Source organism: Salvia hispanica, chromosome 5 (assembly GCF_029641045.1).
Source record: "Salvia hispanica isolate PSC_SH4W2 chromosome 5, Shi_PSC_v1, whole genome shotgun sequence".
Lineage (NCBI taxonomy): Eukaryota > Viridiplantae > Streptophyta > Magnoliopsida > Lamiales > Lamiaceae > Salvia > Salvia hispanica.
The window spans coordinates 19,142,267-19,165,737 of NC_142696.1; the positions used below are offsets into that span (position 1 = coordinate 19,142,267).

A 23,471-nucleotide genomic window follows, 5' to 3' on the forward strand; every position below is an offset into this window, starting at 1 on the left:
TCATTGTAATCAATCTCATATTCTTGAGTGAATCCTCTAGCCACCAGCCTGGCCTTATATATGATAGAGTCATCTGCTTCAATCTTCCTTTTAAAAATCCACTTGCAAGTAATTAACTTCATTCCTTCCACTTTTTTCACAAGAACCCAAGTCTTGTTTCTGATCAGAGAGTTCATTTTCTCTCTCATTGCCTGCATCCACTTGTCTTTATCTTTGCTTCGCATGGCTTCTTTATATGTGAGAGGCTCCTCAAGCTCAATTTCTTCTGCAGCAAGTAATGCATAGAAGACCGTTTCAGAATTAGAGAACCCGTTTGGTGGCCTTCCAACTCTTCCAGCTCTATCCCTTGTTAGCTGGTAGTTGCTTAAATCCTCTTGAGTATTTACTGGAACATCAGAATTATCAGCAGAATCCTCTGTATATTCAGAGGCTGTGTGATCAGTGTCTGTATCAGAATCACCCTCACTTTGATCTTGCATTGCAGACTGTTTATCTGCAGGCTCCACCTCAAAATCAGTTCCATCATATGCTACAACTCTAACTGCATCAGAAGAACCCCCTTTATTCAGAAATGGCATGTCATTTTCCATAAATATAACATCTCTGTTGATCACTATTTTGTGGTTTCCAGGCTCTATGCACCACAATCTATACCCCTTGACCCCTTTTTGGTATCCCAACATCACTTACATTAATGCCTTATGATCCAATTTACCTTGCTTCACATGAGCAAAAACTATATAGCCAAAGATTTTCAGATTGATATATCTTGCATGTCTGTCAAACCATCTGTAATCTGGGGTATCACCATTGATGCTGCTTGAGGGACACTTATTCATCATATAAACAGCAGTAGAAGTTGCTTCCCCCTAGAACCTTTTTCCCAGCTCTGAAGAAAATAGCATACATCTTATCCTCTCAACAATGGTTCTATTTGCTCTTTCTGCCACTCCATTCTGTTGAGGGTTCAAAGGAACCGTTCTATACCTTTTGATCCCCATTTGCTTGCAGAAATCAGCAAAGCTCTTCGACAAATACTTAAGTCCATTATCTGTTCTGAGGCATTTCACTTTGCAGTCTTTTTCTAGCTTAACCTCAGTGCACCACTCCTTAAACTTAACAAATGCCTCTGATTTTTCTTTCAAAATATATATCCAAGTTTTCCTTGAATAATCATCAATGAACGTCATGTAATATCTACCTCATCCTATAGTATTCACTGATGTTGGTCCCCACAAGTCACTATGTTTATAATCCAGAGGAGCAGAAGATGTTGCTTACTCACAGGGTATGGCAGCTTTGTTGCTTTCCCTTTGATGCAGTCTTGGCAAGGCTGAACTTCTTGTGATTCATCAGTCGAGATAATATGTTTCTTAACCAACTCCTTGACACTTCCAAGAGCTGGATGGCCTAATCTTTCATGCCACACTTTCAGACTTGAAGATTTTACCAAATTCAACTGCTCATCTTTCTGCAACTTAATAACAGAAGCATATAGATAGTACAGGCTACCCCTTCTCTCAGTCATCATGACCACATCTTCACCCTTCTTTATCAACATCTTCCCACCAGATGAAAAGAAAGAAGTGTCCCTTCTGTTCTAGTGAACCCAAAGATATTAGATTTCTTTTCACCTCTGGTATATACCTAATTTCACTAAGTATTTTAACACACTGATTTTGCATCTTGAGCCTTATAGACCCAATTCCTCTTATTATACTACACACTTGATTGTTGCCAAGAGTGACAGTACCATCTGCATCAATTGTTTCCATCACATTTAACACCTCAGCTGTACTATTTGATTCAATACAGTCAGAGGTATTTATACCTTGATTTCCAGACGTGGCTTGTTTCTTCTTCCAGCCAAAGCAATCCTTCTTGAGATGCCCCGATTTTTTACACCAAAAGCATACTCTACTTTCCTTCTGATCATTCCACGGCTGCTTGGCCCCATCATTCTTCTTCTTGAACGGTTTCTTGCCCTTAGATCCTTTGATATTGAGGCTCTCGGATGCAGAATCCATTGTTCTGGTTCCAGTCGCTTGTAGCTCCTTTGCCCTTAAGGCAGATTGCACCTCCAAGAATTTGATAGTTCCTTCCCTCTCGTAGATGATCGTAGGATTTAGGTAAAGCATTGAGGAGGAAAATTGTTTTATCCTCGTCGCCAATCACGTCGATGTTCTCAAGATCATCGATCGCTTTATTGAAGTGTCTGTGGGAAGAACTTGTACGAATAGAGCCTCTGTTTCATACAAAGTTGATTGGCGAGAGACTTTGTGAGGTACAGATTCTCGAGTTTCTTCAGTATTCCGGCTGCCGTGGTTTCTTTGGCGACCTACCTGAGCACCTTGTCACCAAGGCATAGCACTACTACACTGTGTGCTTTCGTCGCAATTTCAGCTCGCTTCGCCACGACCTTTTCATCAAGATCCGCTGCGGCCGTTCCTTTCTCTTCATCAAGCGCCGCCGACAGCCCTTGTTGTATGAGCATCACGCGCATCTTCATCCGCCATAGACCGAAGTCGTTTTTCCCGATGAACTTTTCTGCTTCAAGCCTCGCAGTCATCCTACTTCGTGAATTCGATTCCAGGACGAAACACAATCTACTCCAATTGCTCGCTTCCCACCGGACGACGCCAATTTGTAAGCTAATGTGGAATCAAGAATTGCATAAGAAGGGAGTTTTGATTTTGAGAGAGAAAAACCTTATTGAGTTGTAATTGATGGAGAAATTGAATTACAAAAGGTGAGCCCTAATTTCTCAGCTTAAAAGGAAAGAGAAAACTAACTAACTTTTCCAACAGTAACAATCAACTGACTAATTGATCTAAAGGTTACAATTTAATCCATCAACTCTCTATTCAATGGTCCAGATTTAAACCAGCTATTAAATCCTTCCTCTCAATTCTGACCAAGTGCTGGGGTTGGTTGACTTGAGCAAAATACACCTTCGAATATAAAAAGATACTCTCGCGTTTGAATCCAAAATTCATCAAATACTTGAAGTTATTTTGTTCATTAAAAATAAAAAAAATGAGGTAATTCTTCCCAAGTAGAAACCATGCGCCATATATAAAATCCACTTTGTAGACTAGAAGGATAATTAATGCATACCAAAAATTGGTCAGCTGAAAGGTATAATCATGAAATAAACGATAAATTAGTCTTCTTTTGACATTTAATTTCATGCGACAAGAATTAAAAATGGGTTTTGCCTTTTGGTATAATCATGAAATAAACGATAAACTTACGTTTTGTTCATTAAAAAAAATGAAGTAATTGTTGCAAGTAGAAAGTAGAAACCACCGTATATAAAATCCAGTTTGTAGAATAATCATCATAACCGACCAAAAATCTGTTGATGAATGGTATAATAACGAAATAACGATAAATTAGTATTCTTTGGAAGTTGAATATTTATAGAATCCAATAAGATTTAAAATGGGTTTTGCCTTTTGGATGCGTGGTCTTCTCTATATTCCATTCTCCCTTTCCCCGCAAAATTCATCTTTCTGCGTTCCTTTTTCACACGCCACACCTACTATATACACCTCATACTATTTCATTTTTCTATTCATTTCTTCTTCTTCTTCTTCTTCAATTTCTTCTTTAGCTCACGCATTCAATCGCTGTAATCTTATTTTTTTTATAATTATTTTGTAAATTAATTCACAATTTAATGGAGGTGTCATGTTCACCGCCGCTCTCTGTCAATTGCGTGCTGAATTCCGGTCCGATCCGGCGTGTTCCTGCATCCGCCGCTCACCACCGCTGCAGTAAATTAGTAGCCTTTTCCCCAAATTGCCCTCCCACTTCTACTGCTTGCAGCACCAGCAGCAGCTATTCTTCCTCCTATTTTGGAGTTTCGCTTGCTCAAAATTGTGGATTGAATCGGAATTGCACAGGTGCTCTGAAGAAGCCGAGGCGGAGGCGGCCGTTTTTCGTGGTCTCAGGAATCTTCGAGAGGTTCACGGAGAGATCGATCAAAGCGGTGATGTTCTCGCAGAGGGAAGCCAAGGCTATGGGCAAGGACATGGTGTACACGCAGCACCTCTTGCTAGGCCTCGTTGCAGAGGATCGCGACTCCGGTGGATTCCTGGGATCTGGCATCACCATTGATGCTGCACGAGCTGCTGTGCAGAGTTTGTGGGAGGAAGATAATCAGAAAGACGGGGATGGGGAGACTTTGCAGCAGTCGGAGACGTCAGCTACGGATGTGGCGTTTTCAGCTAGCACCAAGCGCGTGTTTGAGGCTGCAGTGGAGTACTCCAAGACTATGGGGTATTATTACATAGCACCTGAGCATATTGCTGTTGGATTGTTCACCGTTGATGATGGCAATGCTAGCCGTGTGCTTAAGAGGTACTACTGTTATTGAAGACTTTTAGCATTATAGAAGTAGTACTAATTTTCTCTTTACTTGCAATTTGTAGCACTTTAGTTTGTATATGTTAAGCGTTTAAGAGTTTATGTAGGGATTTTGATCTAGTTTTAGTGGCGTAATAGCTAATTGAGCTAATAATTTTCTGGATTGTCCTGTGCTAAGTTGACTCATGCTTCTAAGGAGAAAAATTTCTCTTGCTTGTTAAAAGTTTGTACTTTTTCAGCAACCATTCATTGTGCCTCAATGTGCATTTCTAGATATTGTTTGATTGCAGTTAGTTTCTCGGGTCAGTGGATGTCTGCATTTGGATGTGTGATTGGCATTGGCTCTCTCTCTATTTGCATGCACAGCATATATGTTGCCAACCTTATTCTCCTTGATGTGAATGGTTTGTCCTTCCAAGCGACTTTAGCATCATTGAGTGTATAGGTCATGCTTTCCCATTTTTCAATCCATTTATTTGGAACATAGGTAATGTGACAGAGATGGTCACAGGACAATAATTCTATAATCAAATAAGTATTAAGGCTTTCTTAGTCAGTGCTACATATTTTGAATTAGATCATAACACAAACCTGAAAAAATGTTAATGTATTTATTCCATGTAGCCACAACATGTAACTGGGAAGAATTTTGAAATCACAATAACTATGCTGTTTCCCAACTCACTGGGATTCCTTTTCGGCATTGTTTTATGCTAATTGAGTTGAAGATAACATAGTTGATTAGCGGTTTTCATGTGTAATCTCTTGAACTAGACTGAAATGGTTTCAGATTAGGTGTGAATGTGAACCATTTGGCAACAGTGGCAGTCTCCAGACTTCAAGGAGAGCTCGCCAAAGAGGGAAGAGAACCAGCTTCCACTGCATTCAAAAGGCTACAGGGAAACATCCTTCCTGAGAAAATCAATCAAGCAAACTCTCCTGCAAAGGAAACAGGTCAGGATCAATATTACTTGTTGCTCTATGGTGTTGCTGGATAAGTTAATCTTAAACGCAGTAATTAAATCGAGATTCATTGCTCTTTTTACAGAGATAAAAGCTCTTGACCTATTCTGTGTGGATCTCACTTCCCGTGCTAGCCAGGGATCTATTGATCCTGTAATTGGCCGAGATACTGAATTACAGAGAGTCATTCAAATTCTTTGCCGAAGAACCAAGAGTAATCCAATTCTTCTTGGTGAAGCTGGGGTTGGAAAGACAGCTATTGCCGAAGGACTGGCTCTACATATTGCTGACGGGACCGTTCCCTTATTTCTAACGGTGGGTTCGCTCTCTACAGAGGAAAAAATATTTGACAAAGTTATGTCACTCTGGGTTATTTTGAGAAAGTCAAAATGCATGGCTTTATACTCAGATGGTGTTTTGTTGAGCTTATAAACTTTATTACGACTTCTTATAAGATGTTTGATAAGCTCTTCACAAGGTTTTAATAAACTATCTTCTTAAAGCTTCGAAACTCCAAAAATAAATTATAGTTGTAAAAAAGAAAAGATGTTTTTTTAGAATATGATCCTGTTTTGACCAACTTCTTTAAACAGTAAATTAAACCATCTAAATACATTTTCCCTCTCTAGCATTTTAATGTTCCACTATCATTTTTTATCCGGACACACTATGGCATATTATTTGATTATAAGATTTATAATCTATAAGCTTAGCTAGATACTCTTTAACTATTAAAATTGTTGCTTGCTGAGGTTTGTCCCTTATATTGCTTGTTTTTTTGGTCCAGGAAAAGCGTATATTGTCTTTGGATATAGGTCTCCTAATGGCAGGTGCAAAGGAGAGGGGAGAGTTAGAGGGGCGTGTGACCATGTTAATAAAAGAGATTCAAAAGTCAGGTGAGTGCTTGTTTGGACCGTTTGTGATTTTTTGAACTTTGATCATGTCTCAACTTGGAATTGCCTCTTTTCAGGAAATATAATTTTATTTATTGATGAGGTCCACACGCTTATTGGTTCTGGCACAGTTGGACGAGGAAATAAGGGTTCTGGTCTTGATATAGCCAATCTATTGAAACCATCACTTGGACGGAGTGAATTCCAGGTGAGAAGTCTGTAGTGCATGCTTCTGTGTTGTATACTTTTATATGTGCTGTATACTTTATATCTTTCTAGTCGAAGCATCATTAGAAGGCTTATTTTCTTTAAGATGCACACCTACAGTACTTGCATTCTGCACAACAAGCTCTGGTGTCAGTACCTGGCCTTTTCAACATTGATGTCGATGTAAACATTGTTCCTTCTATTTCTTCAAGTCTATAACTACAAGTAAAATTGACGAAAATTAAGAAACAAAAATTGTATTGTTTCCTGTATTGTCCTATTAAAGAATTAATATGCTGGTTTTTGCTGGATGCATTTGGGCAGAATTAGGCAGATCTTTAAATTGTATTTGCCTGCTTTCTGTTTTTGTGGCAGTGTATTGCATCAACAACTATGGATGAATTCCGCTTGCATTTTGAGAAGGATAAAGCACTGGCACGGAGATTTCAACCTGTTTTCATTGATGAGCCAAGTCAGGTGCGAGAAATCTTTATTGACAAACAGGAAACACGCATATTACTTATAATTGACATTTTTCCTACCATCACCACCTCTTGATGCATTTCCGAACATATTCTAGGCTGATGCGGTTCAGATACTGATGGGTTTGCGTGAAAAGTATGAGTCTCACCACAAATGTGTATACACTTTGGAGGCTATTAATGCTGCTGTACATCTGTCTGCTAGATATATCCCAGATAGACATCTTCCCGACAAAGCTATTGATCTTATCGACGAGGCTGGAAGTAGAGCTCGCATGGAAGCATCTAAGCGCAAGAAGAAGAGGCAAACTTCAGTACTATCAAAATCGCCCAATGATTATTGGCAAGAAATTAGGACAGTTCAGGCCTTGCATGAAGCAGTATGTTAAATTGCATTGTTACAAGTCCTATTTGTATGTTTTATGTTGATTGTTTCTAATATTCTGTTGTTTTGATTTGACCAGTCACTGGCAACAAGACTGGCAGAAAATGATGAGAAGTCTAGCTTGGAGGAGAATGAGATACTTATTTCTGATCCGTCGTTAGTGTCCTCAGACAATGAGTATGTGTTCAGCCTTATGACATTGTTGATTGACCCTGGATTGCTACAAACTAAGTCTTTTCATCTCTTGCAGAATTACAGTGGTTGGGCCTGAGGATATTGCTACTGTGGCCTCATTCTGGTCAGGAATCCCAGTTAACAAACTAACAGCTGATGAAAGAATGCTTCTTGTGGGCCTTGATGAACAGCTGAAGAAAAGAGTTATTGGTCAAGATGAGGCTGTTGCTGCTATTTGTCGGGCTGTGAAAAGATCTCGTGTTGGCTTGAATGACCCAGACAGACCAATTGCTGCAATGCTCTTCTGTGGCCCTACTGGTGTTGGGAAAACTGAACTCACCAAAGCTTTGGCAGCAAGTTATTTTGGTTCTGTAAGAAATCATTCCTCGCTACACCTTTTATTGTGATCTTAAATTGATATTCACAAGTCCATGCCCAAGTCCATGCCCATTTTATGAATGATATGAAATCATTATTCCAAAATATAGGCATTTTTATGTTTATTTTGAAGCTATACATGGGTGAACATGACTTTTTTTGTTTAACCTTGAATAATACCCGGATATGAAAATTTTCAGCAATTGTAATGCATTGAGCTATTGCTTTCTTCATTATTCTTGCTTCAGTGAAATATGGCTCAAGAGAAATAATGCTTCTACTTTATCTTGTAGGAGTCTGCCATGCTAAGATTGGATATGAGTGAATATATGGAGCGGCATACTGTAAGCAAACTAATTGGATCTCCTCCAGGTTATGTCGGTTACGGAGAAGGAGGCACTCTTACAGAAGCTATAAGAAAACGGCCATTTACAGTTGTGCTTTTAGATGAGATTGAGAAAGCCCACCCAGATATATTCAACATCCTGCTGCAATTGTTTGAAGATGGTCACCTAACAGATTCTCAGGTTTCATTGCAGTAATGATTATTTTGTTGCATAAAATTAAACCAGTGAAAATGAGTGACATTATTATTTTTATGTGCTACTAATCCTTTTGAAATTCATTCAATAGGGTCGAAGAGTATCGTTTAAGAACGCACTGGTTGTAATGACTTCCAATGTGGGATCTGCTGCCATTGCTAAAGGCAGACACAACTCCTTTGGTTTTTTCACTAATGAAGATGAGTCAGCATCATATGTTGGACTGAAAGCTTTGGTGATGGAAGAGCTAAAGGGTTATTTCCGCCCAGAATTGCTCAACAGAATAGACGAAGTAGTGGTGTTCCGTCCTCTTGAGAAACCTGAGGTTCAGCTCCTTTTCATCTATTTAATTTCGTTCTTTCTTCTGCTCCTTCAACTGGACTACATTTGAATTCACATATTAGCAACTTGGGATATAAATCGAAACATCAATGTTATGTTTTTGAACCCCTTGTTTCAGATGCTTGCAATACTGGATATAATGCTACATGAAGTGAAAGAGCGTCTTGCGTCTTTGGGGATTGGTCTGGAGGTATCAGAAGCAATCATGGACTTGATATGCGAACAAGGTTATGACCGGAGTTACGGAGCTCGCCCTCTGAGAAGAGCAGTTACACTTATAATTGAAGATCTGGTAAGTGAATCTCTACTTTCTGGTGAATACAAGGCTGGTGACATTGCTGTGATCGATGTGGAAAGTTCCGGGAATCCAGTCGTCACGAACAAATCAAACCGTAGGATCGAATTATCGGACACGAGCTCCAAATTATAAGGAGATCAAGTTGTATACATTTGTACAGAGCATGTGAATAATCGGTTCATATATAATGATGGGCGTGAATGGAAGCCTTCATTCCTTTAGACTATTTGTTGCCTAGTTCCATAACACTGGTGACGTGCCACCTTGTTGAATATATATACATAGAATTTTTAAATTTGTTTCACAAAGAAGATTTCGGATTGATGTCTAAGATAAAAAAAAAAAAAAAAAAAAACAGATTGAGGCTCCTTATATAAAAGTCAGCCCTCCTACTTAATTTTGGTTGGAAAACTCTAATTCCCATGTTGACTTAATAATACAGTAATAATTACTACTATGTCCTATCTATATTTTTGAATTTCAAGGGAACAAATAGGGAAGAAGACTGCATATGCAACAGCTTTTGAATTGATTAATTGGGGAAATTAAAAGAGAAACGACCATTATAAACTAGGGAAGAAGAAGAAGACAACAAAAGCACACGAAACACAAGTCGAATCTACCTCCACAATTCGAAACTAGAAATAGAGGTGTTAGACATTTTTTTAAAAATTAATAGTACTACAATAATGAAATAAGAGTATTTAATTATGAAGATATCAAAATGACAAAACATAAGTTGTAGTAGTACCTATTTAATTATGGACGAATGTACTACTAATAAAAGGGAGGGACCTACTCAAATAATAATAATAGTAGTAGCAGTATTTCTTTAGTTTTACTATTACCAAGATTTAAGAAAATGGAGTAATATTTACACAATTAATTAGGGAGAAAATAAATGGAGTAATATTTACACAATTAATTAGGGAGAAAATAAAGTAGAAGAGCAAAGATGTTAGTATGCCTTGAATTCGTATAGTTTGTCGCTAGTCGAACGGAAGTCTCGCTGTGTACCTATTTATATAGGAGTAGGACACAGAACTCTGTAATCTGAAAACACCAAAACTTCCTTGTCAACCCAGCCTGGAAAATAATACATCACGCTCTTTCCAGCAGTGTCTGAATAATATCTAATATATGTTCTTCGTTTTCGCCCGTGGACGTAGTCAACGCAACGTTGATGAACCACGTAAATTATGTGTCTCTTTACGTTTCTGTTTGTTTTGATTACACAATTGCTCTATTCTGTCATAACAAAAGAATCAAAGTTGAGAAGATAACTGTGTCGTATTTTGACACACTTTAGGAAAGGTCTAACAAAACCATCAATATAAAGTTGTTTAAAACCGGCTTCAAATATTTAAATCCGGTTAGAGCATGCATAACCGTGCTCTCCACAGGGAGAATGTTCTTCAATCTTTACTATTCATAGGTTCGGTTCTACTTTTATTCATTTTTTATTTTCTTATCCATAGGAAGCATAACCCCCAAAAAAAATATAGTACTACTACTACTACTTTTCACTATTAATGGATCAAACTATTCTAATTGAATTTAAAAATTACAATTGCTAAAAACATTTAATTATAGGAGCTGCCGAGTAGATAATTTGTTATGCAAAATACTATACTCTTCTCCTACTGCTTCCTGCTGCTGCCGCCTCTTCAAATTTGAGAGAGAGGGAAACAAGAGTGCGAGAAAATGGTGCGATTAACGGCGGATTTGATATGGAAGAGCCCCCATTTCTTCAATGCCGTTCGCGAGCGAGAGCTCGATCTCCGAGGTTTCCTTCTTTCAAACCCTACTAACGTTTTTAAATTACTAGAAGATTCTCTGTTTTTGTAATTGGTTGTGTGTTTGTGCCTCTAATGAGTTGTGTTTCTCTCTCTCTATGATTCCGAGCAGGGAACAAAATTGCTGTAATAGAGAACGTTGGTGCTACTGAGGTGAAATTTTCCCCTTTTCTACTTCATTAGGCCATTTCAGCTTTACTCACATTCAATTCCTTTTCTTTTAGTGATGAATGATTTTAATTAACAGGACCAATTCGACACTGTTGATTTATCTGATAATGAGATTGTAAAGCTTGAGAACTTCCCTCTCATGAATCGACTAGGAACCTTGTTATTGAACAATAACCGAATCACTCGCATCACTCCTAACCTTGGAGGTATAAACACTATTCTAGATTAAAATCTGCTACTTACTTTGGATTCTTATATGCACAACCTTGAGCTATTTAGTTCTTGTTTTGGACACTGTGCAGAGTTTTTGCCAAAATTGCACACCTTGGTCCTCACCAACAATAGGTTAACTAACTTGGCTGAGATCGATCCTCTTGCATCACTTCCCAAGCTGCAGTTCCTTAGTTTGCTCGACAACAGTATTACGAAAAAACCCAATTACCGTTTGTATGTTATCCACAAGTTGAAGTCCTTGCGTGTTCTGGACTTCAAGAAAGTAAAACAAAAGGTTATTATTCGAAATCTATTAATTCCAGTGTTCTACTGCTGTCTAGATGTTATCAAATGGCACAAAAAAAGTGTGTTAATGTGGTAGCGAGTTACCTTTCTCTTGCGGACATACTTGTTTATCAATTGATCTAAATGAAGCATTAAGTTTTAACAAGAGTTATATGCAATCATATCTCGTGTAAGTAATTTGGGATAGAATATTTATTTAGTTGCAAGTAATTTGGGATGGAATATTTATTTAGTTCTTTACATATAATCGGCTTCATCTGGTTGCCCTTCACCTTTGGGTTTAAAGCTGGGTCTTGTGTTTGAAAATGGTTTATTTCTGAAGTACATACATTTTTTTGTTCTTAAAACTGCCATTCCTGTGCTATGCAAACATCAAGGTAAAATAGCATATACTACCTCCGTCCCACAAGAATATGCACTCTTTGATTTTTAGTCCGTCCCACAAGAATATGCACTTTCTAATTTTGGAAACTCTTTTCTCTCTAATAAGGTGTGACTCATTCTCCACTAACAATACTTTAATTACCTTTTCTCTCCACCTCTCTTACTTTACTAATTTTGTATTAAAACTCGTGTCGAACTCAAAGTGCATATTCTTTTGGGACGGAGGGAGTACTATGTAATTAATATCTCTGTATTCGAGATACGTTCACGATAACTAGAAATGTTGAGCATCCTCTGTATTGTGTTAATACTCAAACTTGCAGTATCTGATATTAAGCATGATTCAGTGGTCTGAAAGCTGGGTTCCTTATTTTTAAAATAAGGTAAACAAACCAGAAGTTACTAAGTTAATTCGTAGTTCAAATTTCTATTAGTTAAGTTATGACAATTAGGAGTCAGGGCCCAGGGGGTTAATTTGATCAAATGTTTCACTCTCTGTATTATATTCTCTTTATTTTTTTTTAATCATTATTTGGGGAGTTTTGAAATTCTGTGACTGCCATCATGTTTCATGGGAATATAACAATGAATGTATTTTACCCCTTGAGATTGCCACGTCTGTGCCTCGTTTGCTCAGCCTGTAAAGAATAGATGATACTCAAGCATTTACAGAATATGAAACCTCTAAAATATCGAATATTGATAACCTGAATAATTTTGTAGAAGCGTTGAGATTCCTCTCTTGCCATGTTACCTACATCCAATATCAGCTGCTATAAGTAAAAGTTTTCCTTTATTTGCTTGCTTGGCGGAGTAATTGTGGTACGAAGAAACTGAAAGTTTGGTACTCCAACTTAGGACCTTAAGGGAAGTTGTTTGAATACTACTCCTTACAAGTTGCAAGAACGAGGGAATATACATCAAGAAGTGTATGGGTCTCAGACAGGGATATAATAGGGATATTATTACTTCTATCCAATTTATGAAGATTATTGAATAGCTGATCCTATTATTAGAGAAGAAACTTCTCATGGTTACTTTGGATTACATTGTGAATATTCAACATAATTACAATTTACATATTTCATGACTATACTTGTGAGAGAATCATATTGTAATGATGCGCCCTTTTATATACAGAATGTACTATGCGTTGTGTTATTATAGTTGATTTAAGCTCTGTTAAAATTGGTTTATAGTTAGTCACTAGACTCACTACATGTATATTTTACATTGTAGGTTATGACTTTGAGGCTAATGTTATATGTGCATATAAACTTTTTCTCCCTTCTTGTATATAGTGCCATTAGTAGACATACTTTTTTTGTGCTAGGATTCCATCCTTTACCCCTGGCTTGATTATATATCATTACTCTTTCCATTTTGGTAATTAACTCATTTCTTCAAGTTTATTACTGTTCTCTGTTTATTTCAATTTTGCTTCACACTGTATTTAAGTAAATTTTTGGTGTCTAACTTTACTAAATACTGCCACACATCATATAGGAACGTGCTGAAGCCAAAATTTTGTTTGCATCAGAAGAAGCTGAAGAAGAGGTTAAAAGGGAATCTGCAAACGTTGTACCTGCTGAGACTCTTAGTACCCAAGAATCTGCAAGGGAGCAACAAACATCTAAACCAGCTGCACCTACACCAGAACAAATTTTGGCTATTAAGGTATATGAATATTCTTTTTTTTTTCTGAGACTTCTGAGTTCTGCCACCGCATATCTTCAAGGGTCAACATGAATTACCATACACTGGAAGTGATGATAACTTTGGAAAATTTATTTGCAAGAAGTATCAATCTTAGAATAGGTAAAGAACTTGACATGCCTTAGGGTTGATAAATGAATTGGAGAGTGTCTCAAATTCTCTCCCCTGAAATGACGGGACTAGGCAGTTTTTTGTATGTTTTGGTTCTGGCAGACTGAAGAATGCATTGAGATTTCTTTTTTCCTTCATTTTTTATCCTGCATCCAACCATCCGCCAGTTTACATTTGGGTTCTGGCTGATAAGAATGCATCGAGATTTCTCTTTCCTTAATTTTTTTTCTCCATCCAACCATCCACCTGCTTACATTTTTCTCTCATTTTGGGTTCTTACTTAATCTCTCTTATCCTTTTGCAGGCTGCCATTGTCAATTCACAAACTCTTGAAGAGGTGGCTAGACTTGAACAGGTAATCTGACAGACCTGCATACAAGTAGGATAGAGTAATCAATTTTGAATTGTGAAATACAAACCTCCACTTCTTTACACAAAAATATTTGCATTTTGTTCTCATCCACTAGTCTGCAGTGATTTATTTTCATGTTCTCTTTCCCTGCCTGCCTCATTTAGAAATTTATCACGAGTTTTGATAATTTCTTGCTTGCAGGCACTAAAATCAGGGCAGCTCCCAGCTGAGTTCAACATCGGTGATGACAATGCACCTAACGGTGAGGCTACTGAACAAGAGGATAATATGATCACAGAAGAAAAAGAAACAAATAATGAACTTAAAGAAAGTGAGTCTGAAGAAAAGAAAGATGATACATCAGCAATGGAAGAGGTATATACATGTTTTCATTTGTATAGCTTGTGTTCTTTTTGGTTCAGCCGCACTCATGCTGTTGCACAGTTTGATTTTGGTTAACTTAGTTCACTGTTTACTGTCTAGTAGGATATATGGCAGATCATATAGGTGCAATGAGTTTCATTACAGATATCTAATACTCCCTCTGTCCCACTCTAAGTGGAGCATTTCTATTCCGGCACGGGATTTTATGTAGTGTTGTTTTGTGAGTTAAGTGAAGAGAATAAAGTAAGATAGAGGGGAAAAGTAGAGACATCCCAAAAAGGAAATGATTCACTTAAAGTGGTGTTTTAAGATGGGCCAAAATAAATCACATATGAAAAAATTGAGCATTTCATAATTGAGACGAGTGGTGTAGTATTCATTCCTAGAATATGCTTTGTACTCTTTTTAGAAAGATAAAATATGCTTTGTACTTGTGAGGCTTCATTCCTAGTAGAATTCTCTGCATACAATAATGCTAACAATTGACATAATAGATAGACTAGTAGGTATGAATAAGTACTACCATCTTTACATAATTTGAGCATTACTAATCTTAAGTATGTGAAAATGCAGTCATCTAGTTTCTGGCAGAAAGTAAAAATTAGAAGAACATAAGAATGTTGGGTGTTTCTTTTGCCCTTTTCCTGTTTTTCCCAAGCATAACATATATATGTTGACAAAGATAATGAGCTTTTTATATTTAGGTAGTCTGGTGTTGTGTCCATTAATTTTGTTCAGATCTTTCGACATATGAATCTTACAGATTGTATATATGCATTTTTTGTTTCAGGAATAGGTTTGTTCCATGTGAATATGCAGCCGCATAATATTCATCGTGTATCCTCCTGAACCAGTGGACTATGCCCACCTCGTGTTGCAAAATTGTTTTGTAATGTTTTGTGATCTTTTCTCCCATGAAGATTTCAAAGTAATGATGAATGGGCCAGGGGAATTTACTTGTTAACAGCGTAGTATTTGAGAGACATGGCTTGCTGTGTGCAATTCAGTTGTCAGAAAACATGAATTTCTTCAGTGGCCAACGGAACTTGAGGAAAAACGTTTTCCTTTTCTTTGTTATCACGTGTTAGGTTGTTCAGACAATCTTTTTTTTAATCAAATGTTTAACTGGCTGTATTCGGAGGAGAAATCCAACCATCAATTTCAATGGTTTTGTGATCGCTGAAAATTGGTTATCTGTAGTGGCAGACGTTTTATGCAAATGGTTGGTAAGAAGTTGTGTTCCTGATTTCTTTCACGAAACTTTTATCAAGCAGTTTCATATGTCAAAGTTTCTCAAAATTCATTAATAAAAACTCAATGCAATTTAACAAAGATACACATCTTTTTTCACATTTCAATTATAGGAAAACTAGGACATTCTATTTCTGTAAGTATTTAAATATTGAAAAACAAAGATACACATCTTTTTTCTTCCTGGAGGCCAGGGTTATAATACCTAGAAAGTATTCAGCTTGAGAAATTATGGAAGTCTAAATCAACAGTGTAAGTAGCAACATATCAACACGTGTATTCTAGGCTAAGCTTGGTATAAATATGATGAAAGATGAGGCGGAACAACACTAGAACCAGCAGTACCACTCCGAGGATCGTTGCTTGGGTACAATTCACCCTCTGCTATAGAATCGGCAAATTGATATAGATCAGAAGTGGAACCCCGAATTCCATAACCTACTGATGAAGTAGTGTTCCCCGGCAAGCCCTCAACGGATGATGACGCTCTGTACTGATATAGATCAGATGTGGAACCCCGAATTCCATGACCTACTGATAAGGGAGTATTCCCCGGTAAGCCCTCAACGGATGATGACGCTCTGTACAAGGACGTGAGCCCTATAGGCGGGGGTTGACTAGTATACCTTTCATTTATGGATGACTCCCTTTGCCATGAATAAGGATGAGTGACACGGTTTATACGCTGCCCTGCTGCATCAACCAAAACTGGCTCCTGAAGAGCATATGTCGGAAGCATGCCACCATGGCTCGTAGCTCCAACTCCAGACGAGATCATACCTTCTGGTAGTAGCCCTGCACCAGGTCCTCCGTATATTACAGCTGGAGCAGAATAGCTATTGACACGGTTAAATTGACCGTTACCCGACAAACCCCTTCGGCTATCGACATGAACAGAGGCCTTCTGCTGTTGTGCACCATGGTTAACATGTCGCACACGTTTTGCATCTTGGACTTTAGGTCTTGTTGACGTCTCAGTTTCACTTGATTTTCTTTTCTGAGATGCTTTGTCTACTACTGATTTCCTATTAAAGTCAGTGATGTTTTTTTCTAGAGTCGCAATTTTTTCACTGATTTGCCATCCAGGAAGAAGCTTTGCAGCATCAATGTTATGCCTTTCCAAACATCTCCTTATAGATTTCAGAATATCCAATTGCTTCTTATTTGCTTCATTCTGCAAGAAGAATAAAACACATCATAAAAAAAGTGCATTGATTTTTGAGAAAAGAGGAAGTAGTTTACGGATGACATTACGTATTTCACAGTAGCAGGTTATCACTTACAAGTGTAGCTGGTGAACCTTGTGCTCCCTTTTTTGACATTTTCCAAGTTTTTTTAGCTTCTCGTAGAAATGAAATTAAAATTGTGTGTGGAATAAACCTCTCTTCAAGGCCAAAGGTATAGACAATATCAACAGCATCTACTTCCATTTTTTTCTTCATCATTTCCTCTACTGTCTCTGCAGATATTAACATCCATGGTGAGATTATAAAATCAATAATTTTAAAGTGCTTACTTTTAAACTAAAAATAGCAATGATAACAAAATGCAAATATCCTAAGCACTAGTTAGCTGTGATAGAGGTACATAATTTTCCATGCATACTACTTTGGTCGTGGAGAGGCCTTGCAATCATGATAAGGAGATTCTAAGCTGTTAAAGCATGTCAGATTAAGTTTGATTATGCCTAATAGAGTAGTCTTCTCGGCATTCTCAGCTAAAATGAGCTTCTTTGCATCATCAGTAATAATATATGTTCTATATGTACCAAGCCTATAAATTTTTAAAACGGCTGACAACTTATAAGAGATTAAGAAGAGTTTTAAAAGATTTGAAGACTAATAGTGCCACTACAAGCAACAATCAATAAACTAGCATCACAAAAGTGGCTTTGTCCAATGTACATGGTTGTTAGCCGTTTACTCATTCACCTAAAAGAGTATCCACAAAAAGGATCACATTATATGGCAGTTAGTTCAGGATGAATTCATCAGGAAGGGCTGAAAACTGATCATGATAAAATACGTTTAAGTTCCAGAACTTCGAACAAATTCTGGTTCAGGGTCTACAAAACTTAGAAATCCTAACTAAAAATTTGACGCAATCACTGACTTTGAATTTCATATGATTTTGCTAACTAGTCGAATTCCAGTCCAGTTTAAGTTGGCCGCCTGACTATGAGGCAGCCAATTCTAAAGTTACTTACCAAAACATTTTTGTTGTTGTCAGTGAAATTGCACATGAGCTGAAATTGATTTGAATATGAGGGAAAAGTTTGGCAAGAATCCAGTATCATTAGCAAAATCAGATTAAATTAAAAGTGAAATAATTATGGGGTAGTTTATTAAGTTGGCGAGTTAGTGTGCAAAATGTGATCAAAGTTCAATATTTACAAGCTATTATCCCATATTTTTCGTAAACCACCTGGAGCATCCATTGCAAGTAATTTTCTTGCTTTCAATGTCACGAGTAAATTCAGTTTACATGAGACAATGTTGGCAAAAATAAATTGAATTTGCATTTGTGAGTCAAGTTACAAGTTACATGGACGAATTTACGAGATTCATGAATTTCTAACCATAACTCTAAGTATGTCACAAGTTTCCCTTCACCATTCTTGCTTAACTTCAATCCAATAGTGCAAGGAGTTGATATATGAATTGAGTTCTCCAGAGATACTATAGTAACCTATTTTGCTCAAGAGATAAAGATTCCTAAAGCCAATTGTTGAACATAACTCTAAAAATTGATGCAGCTTTCCCAAACATGGAGAACTCAATTCCTATATGACTCAACTAAACAAAATCTCTTGAAGAGCACAAGGCAAAAAGATATATGAGACTCAATTGTCTTATTCTAACTCATCTTGCATATAGATCGTAAAGGGCCACTAGCACCCTAAAATACCACATACATCGTCACGAGCTACATATCCAGTGCTTTATGAAATATCAAACTGCACATGCTCTAAATTCATAAATTATACCTGAAATATTACTCATAAGCAAATGAGACTTCTGCAATACACGAACAATCTCCTTGGCGTTCCCCGCAATCACCAAATCCCGCATATCCTCAACCTGAAACGTATCCGGTACGCCAAAACAAGCAACAAACAGCAAAAGCCCGCGTGCATCGATCTGGTTAGCCCTGGCCAAACCCCCTTCAATCACTAACCTCTTCCGCCACGCCAAGGCTGCAACATTCGCCTCCTCCTCCACTGCCTTCTCAATGTCCAAGATCCCACAATTGGCCTCACTGGAAACATCCAATCCTCTCATCAATAAGAAGCATTCCAACACCAAAATCGACGCCTCACGAGCAGGGATCATCGGGGAGTCCCTAGCAAAGGCCTTGCTCCCCTGCAAAAAGAATTTACCCAAACATTCCAAAACCAGCTTCCAAGGGTTTGGAGCCAGCCTCAGCGCCTTTGGCAGTTGTTCCTGCAGCATTGGGAGATTAGACAAATGAGAGACCAAATATTTCCGCACGCCGCGGCTGCACATTGCTTTGCAGAAGCCCTCGAGCTCCGATTTCGAGGGAATTTTATCGTCCTGTTGTTTCTCCACGGTTGTATTTGCTAGAGCTTCGGGTGTCTGCGGGGGTGAGTGAGAAATTGGAGGGTATTCTGGCGGAAGCAACGCCAAGGTGGCGGCTTTGATGGATTGGAGGTGGGTGTGGAGGTCGTCGTAGCATTGGAGGAAGCCCGACATCGCGCCGGAGAAGTCTTTCAGTTGGGCAATTGAATTTAGGAAGGGCGGCAGAAGGGTTTCTAGGTTTGGAGAGTGAGGGCGGGCGTCATTAGCCTGCGGTGAGAGGTTTTCTAATGCAGGGACGGCGTAGGTGGTGGCCTCCGCCATGGCGGGTGGCGGTGTAACGGTGGCGATCATTTGGAGTCAGAGAACTGATCGCACCAGAATTACCAAATCCCTAAAATTAATGTTACACTGAAGGCCTATTTTGGTCTAAACATACGATGATTTTCCGATATTTCCAGAATATTATTTTATCTCGTATAATTAAAAATGGTCGGGATTTAGTACATTTTGGACAATGCGTAAAAATTTAACGGTCAACGCAATTAAGTGTATTTTGACTGGATTAGGTTACTAATTACGTTTTATTAACAACTAAAGCCAAATCGTCGTCGTCTCTCTCTTCTCTCACTTCATCAGTTTTGAATTTAAAAATAGAAAAAAAAATAGTCTCACTTCATAAATTCTAAATCGCCATCATTTCTCTCTCTCACTCTGCACACTTCGAAAAAATCAAACGACGTCAAAATCGAACCCTAGTTCTCACTAACGAAGTCGGCGAACGAACGAACCCTAGTTCTCCATAAGCTGCTTTGTGGGGACTAAGCTTGTTGGCGAGTTAAATAAGTTGACTCAAATACTTTGTTGTTTAGGTAAATATTTATGACTGATATAATATATTTTCTATATAGATGAGACATTCACAATATGGTCACATTACTCCGGTGTGATAGAATGAAAGTTGTGGAAAGTAGTATGTGGATGGAAGAGGTGTGTGTAAGACATCAACTGATCAAAGCAATAAATATTTTGTCAATTTTAGAATGGATGTTATCAAACCCCTAGCAAGTTTGTACAACTTCAATGAATAAATGTTTTGATTTGGAGCATATCGATATCATATAATTGTTTCATGAAAAACAATGCAAATACAATACAAGGAGTTGAATTCCATAATTGATTCATCATTGCGAATTTTATTTCATTATTTCAACTTGAATATACAAACAAACACTACAATAACAAATTCCATACATCATAACACTACCTAATTTTTCCTTGGCCAATTATTCTTCTTGATTGATTACCAAAACTATCCCCTCCCGTCTCAGGCAATGACAACGATGAAGTCACAATGTCGTCTTCGTCGATTGGCTCACACCACTTGAACAAATGACACTCTTTTTCTCTCACAAACAGAGTATAGCTTCCCGGCCCCTTGTAGGTTTTCCATGGCTGTTGACGATTCAGAGTGAAGCCACTTTGTTGTAATGATAAAAGAAGGTTGAGAAATAAGAGCATCCACAATGCCGGCTAGCCAACCGGCTAGCCGATTCGCGTCGCTAGCCGGTCGGCTAGCCGAACCATTGCAAGCGGTCAACCCAAAATCGGCGAGGGCTAGCCGATTGGCTGGCGCTGGCCGATGCGCTGGCCGCCATTGTGGCGTGCCGATCGGCCAGCGCCCTTTTTCGTTTTTATTTTTTTATTTTTGAAAACCTATATAAACGTGATTTTAATTTCATTTTAATTTGCACCACTTGTTTTAACGAGTTTTTTCTCTCTCTAAATTTCTGTACAAGAGCATCATCGAGTGATGAGTAACGCGGGTGGTAGCAGTGGTGGTAGTGGTGGGGATGCTGAGGAGTACGAACGGCAGATGAACGAGGCTATGGAGGCCTACATGAACCGCGAGATGGAGCGGTACATGCGAAGGGTGGAACAGCAGGCGATACCTCGCCCTCCACCGGTTGTCCACCGCCGAGCAGTGATTGATCGGGATCACGTAGCTGCACATCAGCGGCTATATGACGACTACTTTTCAGAGAACCCGCGGTTTCCCGCAAACATGTTCAGACGGCGTTTTAGAATGCACAGGGACTTGTTTATGCGTATCGTTGACGCTTTGGAGCATCGATATCTTTATTTCCGCTTCAGGCACGATGCGACTGGCAGACCCGGCCACACCCCTATCCAAAACTGCACGGCGGCAATCAGGCAGTTGGCCTACGGAGGCGCGGTAGACATGTGGGATGAGTACCTCCACATCGGTGAGACGACTGCTCTGGAATGCCTGAAGTTTTTCTGTCAGGGCGTGATAAACATTTTCGGTGAGCAGTACCTTCGAAGCCCTACTCCCCAAGATTGTCAGAATTTGATGCAGATGCACAGGGAGTAGCATGGGTTCCCCGGGATGTTAGGCAGCATAGATTGTATGCATTGGGAGTGGAAGAACTGTCCGACTGCCTGGAAGGGGGCCTACACGACCGACTACAAGGAAAAGAATCCCACGATGATCCTCGAGGCCGTAGCTGATTACCGGTTGTGGATCTGGCATGCGTATTTTGGGGTAGCCGGGTCGAACAACGACCTCAACGTCCTGAACTCGTCGCCCCTCTTCAACGAGAAGTGTCAGGGCATCGGTCCAGCCGTCTCATTTGTGGCCAACGGCAACCGGCATGATATGGGCTACTATTTGGCGGATGGGATATACCCTAGGTGGCCCGTCTTTGTGAAGACGATCAAGCACGCGGCGGATGACAAGAAGGCCTACTTTGCGGAACGACAGGAGTCGGCGCGCAAGGACGTGGAGCGCGCATTTGGTGTGCTCCAGTCTCGATGGGCGGCAATTAAGGGTCCAACGCGTTTGTGGGATGTCCAATGCGTTTCCCAAATAATGTACGCCTGCATTATCATGCACAACATGATCGTCGAAGACGAAGGTGTACAACTGACTAGTTGGGCCAATGACGATGAAGCCGGTCCAAGCCACGGAACGGCCACCCCTAGCGTACGACGTGGGGTACCTCTCGATGAAGTCGGCCGCCTCAAGGAATATGCCGACATGCGCCAAGTGGATGCTCATATTCAACTCCAAAAGGATATAATTGAAGAGTTGTGGGCACGGAGGACTGCACGGCGATAGTTTTTTTTCTTTATTATGTAATTTTTTTTATCTATGTACCTTTCTTTTTAATGCAATTAATGAATTTTCCCGTATATGTCTCGTAAATTTAATTCCGTAATTTAATCGTAATTTTAATTCCGTAAATGTAGCATTTTTTGAATTATTTTTATTGCGGCTGGCCTATGGCTGGCCTAAATCCGATGTGGCAGGTGGATTTTTAGTGCTGCTGACGTGGCATGGAGAGAGAGTGGCTGACCTATTGCCATTGTGGATGCTCTAAATGAGAAAAGAAGAAGGATGAAAACCTAATATTTCAATTTTCAAAGTCGTTCTTTTTTTTTATATTAATTTTTTCATATACCAATTATATTATTTTCGTAAAATAGTAAATATTCTAATCTAAACCCCTAATCCAGTCAAATACACTTAACTGGCGTTGGCCGTCCATTTTTTACTGTGCTGTCCACAATTTGTCTATGTGCCCATAAAAATGACATTTTATGTATGTGAGTGGAATGATTATGTCCAAATATCAAATGACTCGGGTTCGAGTCCACCATAATGCGAACGATGTGTCTTACGTCACATCTAACCAACACATATCCTTGTAATATTGTGCGATTAATGTAGACGATTGAGGCATACAAAAGTCACCACAAACACTTTGCCGATGACATTTAGGTTGATCGACATGAGGGATGAGATGACCCATGACGTGGGGCTAAATAAGTTGGGCAAAATACTTAGAGATACACACATGCAGTGGTGAAGCCACATTTGGGCGGGGGGGCATGGACCATGGTCCCCCATCAATTTCTGTTTTACCTATATGTAAACTAAAACTATATGTAAATTTGATAGTGTTGTTGGTTGTACACTATGTCTCCTGTTTGCTTGGCTCGGGTTTGATTCCCATTAGGGACATAACATTTTATTCTCTTCTTTCTTTTTATGCAACTTTTTAGTTCTATTTATACAACTTATTTTCCTCATTCTTTTTATTAATGCAAACTTTTTTTTTATTCTTCCTTATGTTTATGCAATATAATGTGCATATTTTGTTTCTAATTGCTCTATATTTTTTGAAATATA

The 23,471-nt window shown here is 38.7% G+C and overlaps 3 protein-coding genes across 4 annotated transcripts; 2 read left to right on the forward strand and 1 right to left on the reverse strand.

Annotated features, from left to right (window-relative positions):
• Positions 1 to 3,471: 3,471 nt before the first annotated feature.
• Positions 3,472 to 9,261, forward strand: LOC148926405 (chaperone protein ClpD, chloroplastic-like). Its single transcript, XM_089059401.1, has 12 exons — positions 3,472 to 4,365; positions 5,162 to 5,325; positions 5,420 to 5,649; positions 6,122 to 6,230; positions 6,305 to 6,435; positions 6,810 to 6,911; positions 7,015 to 7,296; positions 7,381 to 7,478; positions 7,552 to 7,846; positions 8,147 to 8,380; positions 8,487 to 8,720; positions 8,856 to 9,261. The coding sequence occupies exons 1-12, from the start codon at positions 3,683 to 3,685 to the stop codon at positions 9,165 to 9,167; spliced, it is 2,874 nt and encodes a 957-aa protein (XP_088915527.1). The 5' UTR covers positions 3,472 to 3,682; the 3' UTR covers positions 9,168 to 9,261.
• Positions 9,262 to 10,633: 1,372 nt separating this feature from the next.
• Positions 10,634 to 15,654, forward strand: LOC125188674 (U2 small nuclear ribonucleoprotein A'). The gene is made up of 8 exons (XM_048085670.2): positions 10,634 to 10,821; positions 10,944 to 10,984; positions 11,079 to 11,208; positions 11,305 to 11,510; positions 13,412 to 13,582; positions 14,037 to 14,087; positions 14,286 to 14,459; positions 15,259 to 15,654. Exons 1-8 carry the CDS (start codon positions 10,740 to 10,742, stop codon positions 15,262 to 15,264), a joined length of 861 nt encoding a protein of 286 aa, XP_047941627.2. The 5' UTR covers positions 10,634 to 10,739; the 3' UTR covers positions 15,265 to 15,654.
• A 172-nt stretch (positions 15,655 to 15,826) lies between these two features.
• Positions 15,827 to 19,660, reverse strand: LOC148926406 (protein FRIGIDA-like). 2 transcript variants are annotated; one of them, XM_089058899.1, is made up of 4 exons: positions 18,706 to 19,660; positions 17,003 to 17,178; positions 16,584 to 16,893; positions 15,827 to 16,514 (listed from the first exon to the last, which is right to left on the reverse strand). In XM_089058899.1, the coding sequence occupies exons 1-4, from the start codon at positions 19,607 to 19,609 to the stop codon at positions 16,006 to 16,008; spliced, it is 1,899 nt and encodes a 632-aa protein (XP_088915025.1). In that variant the 5' UTR covers positions 19,610 to 19,660; the 3' UTR covers positions 15,827 to 16,005. The 2 variants fall into 2 exon arrangements, with proteins under 2 accessions (XP_088915025.1, XP_088915024.1); XM_089058898.1 differs by having other exon boundaries at positions 15,827 to 16,893.
• Between the last annotated feature and the right edge of the window lie 3,811 nt (positions 19,661 to 23,471).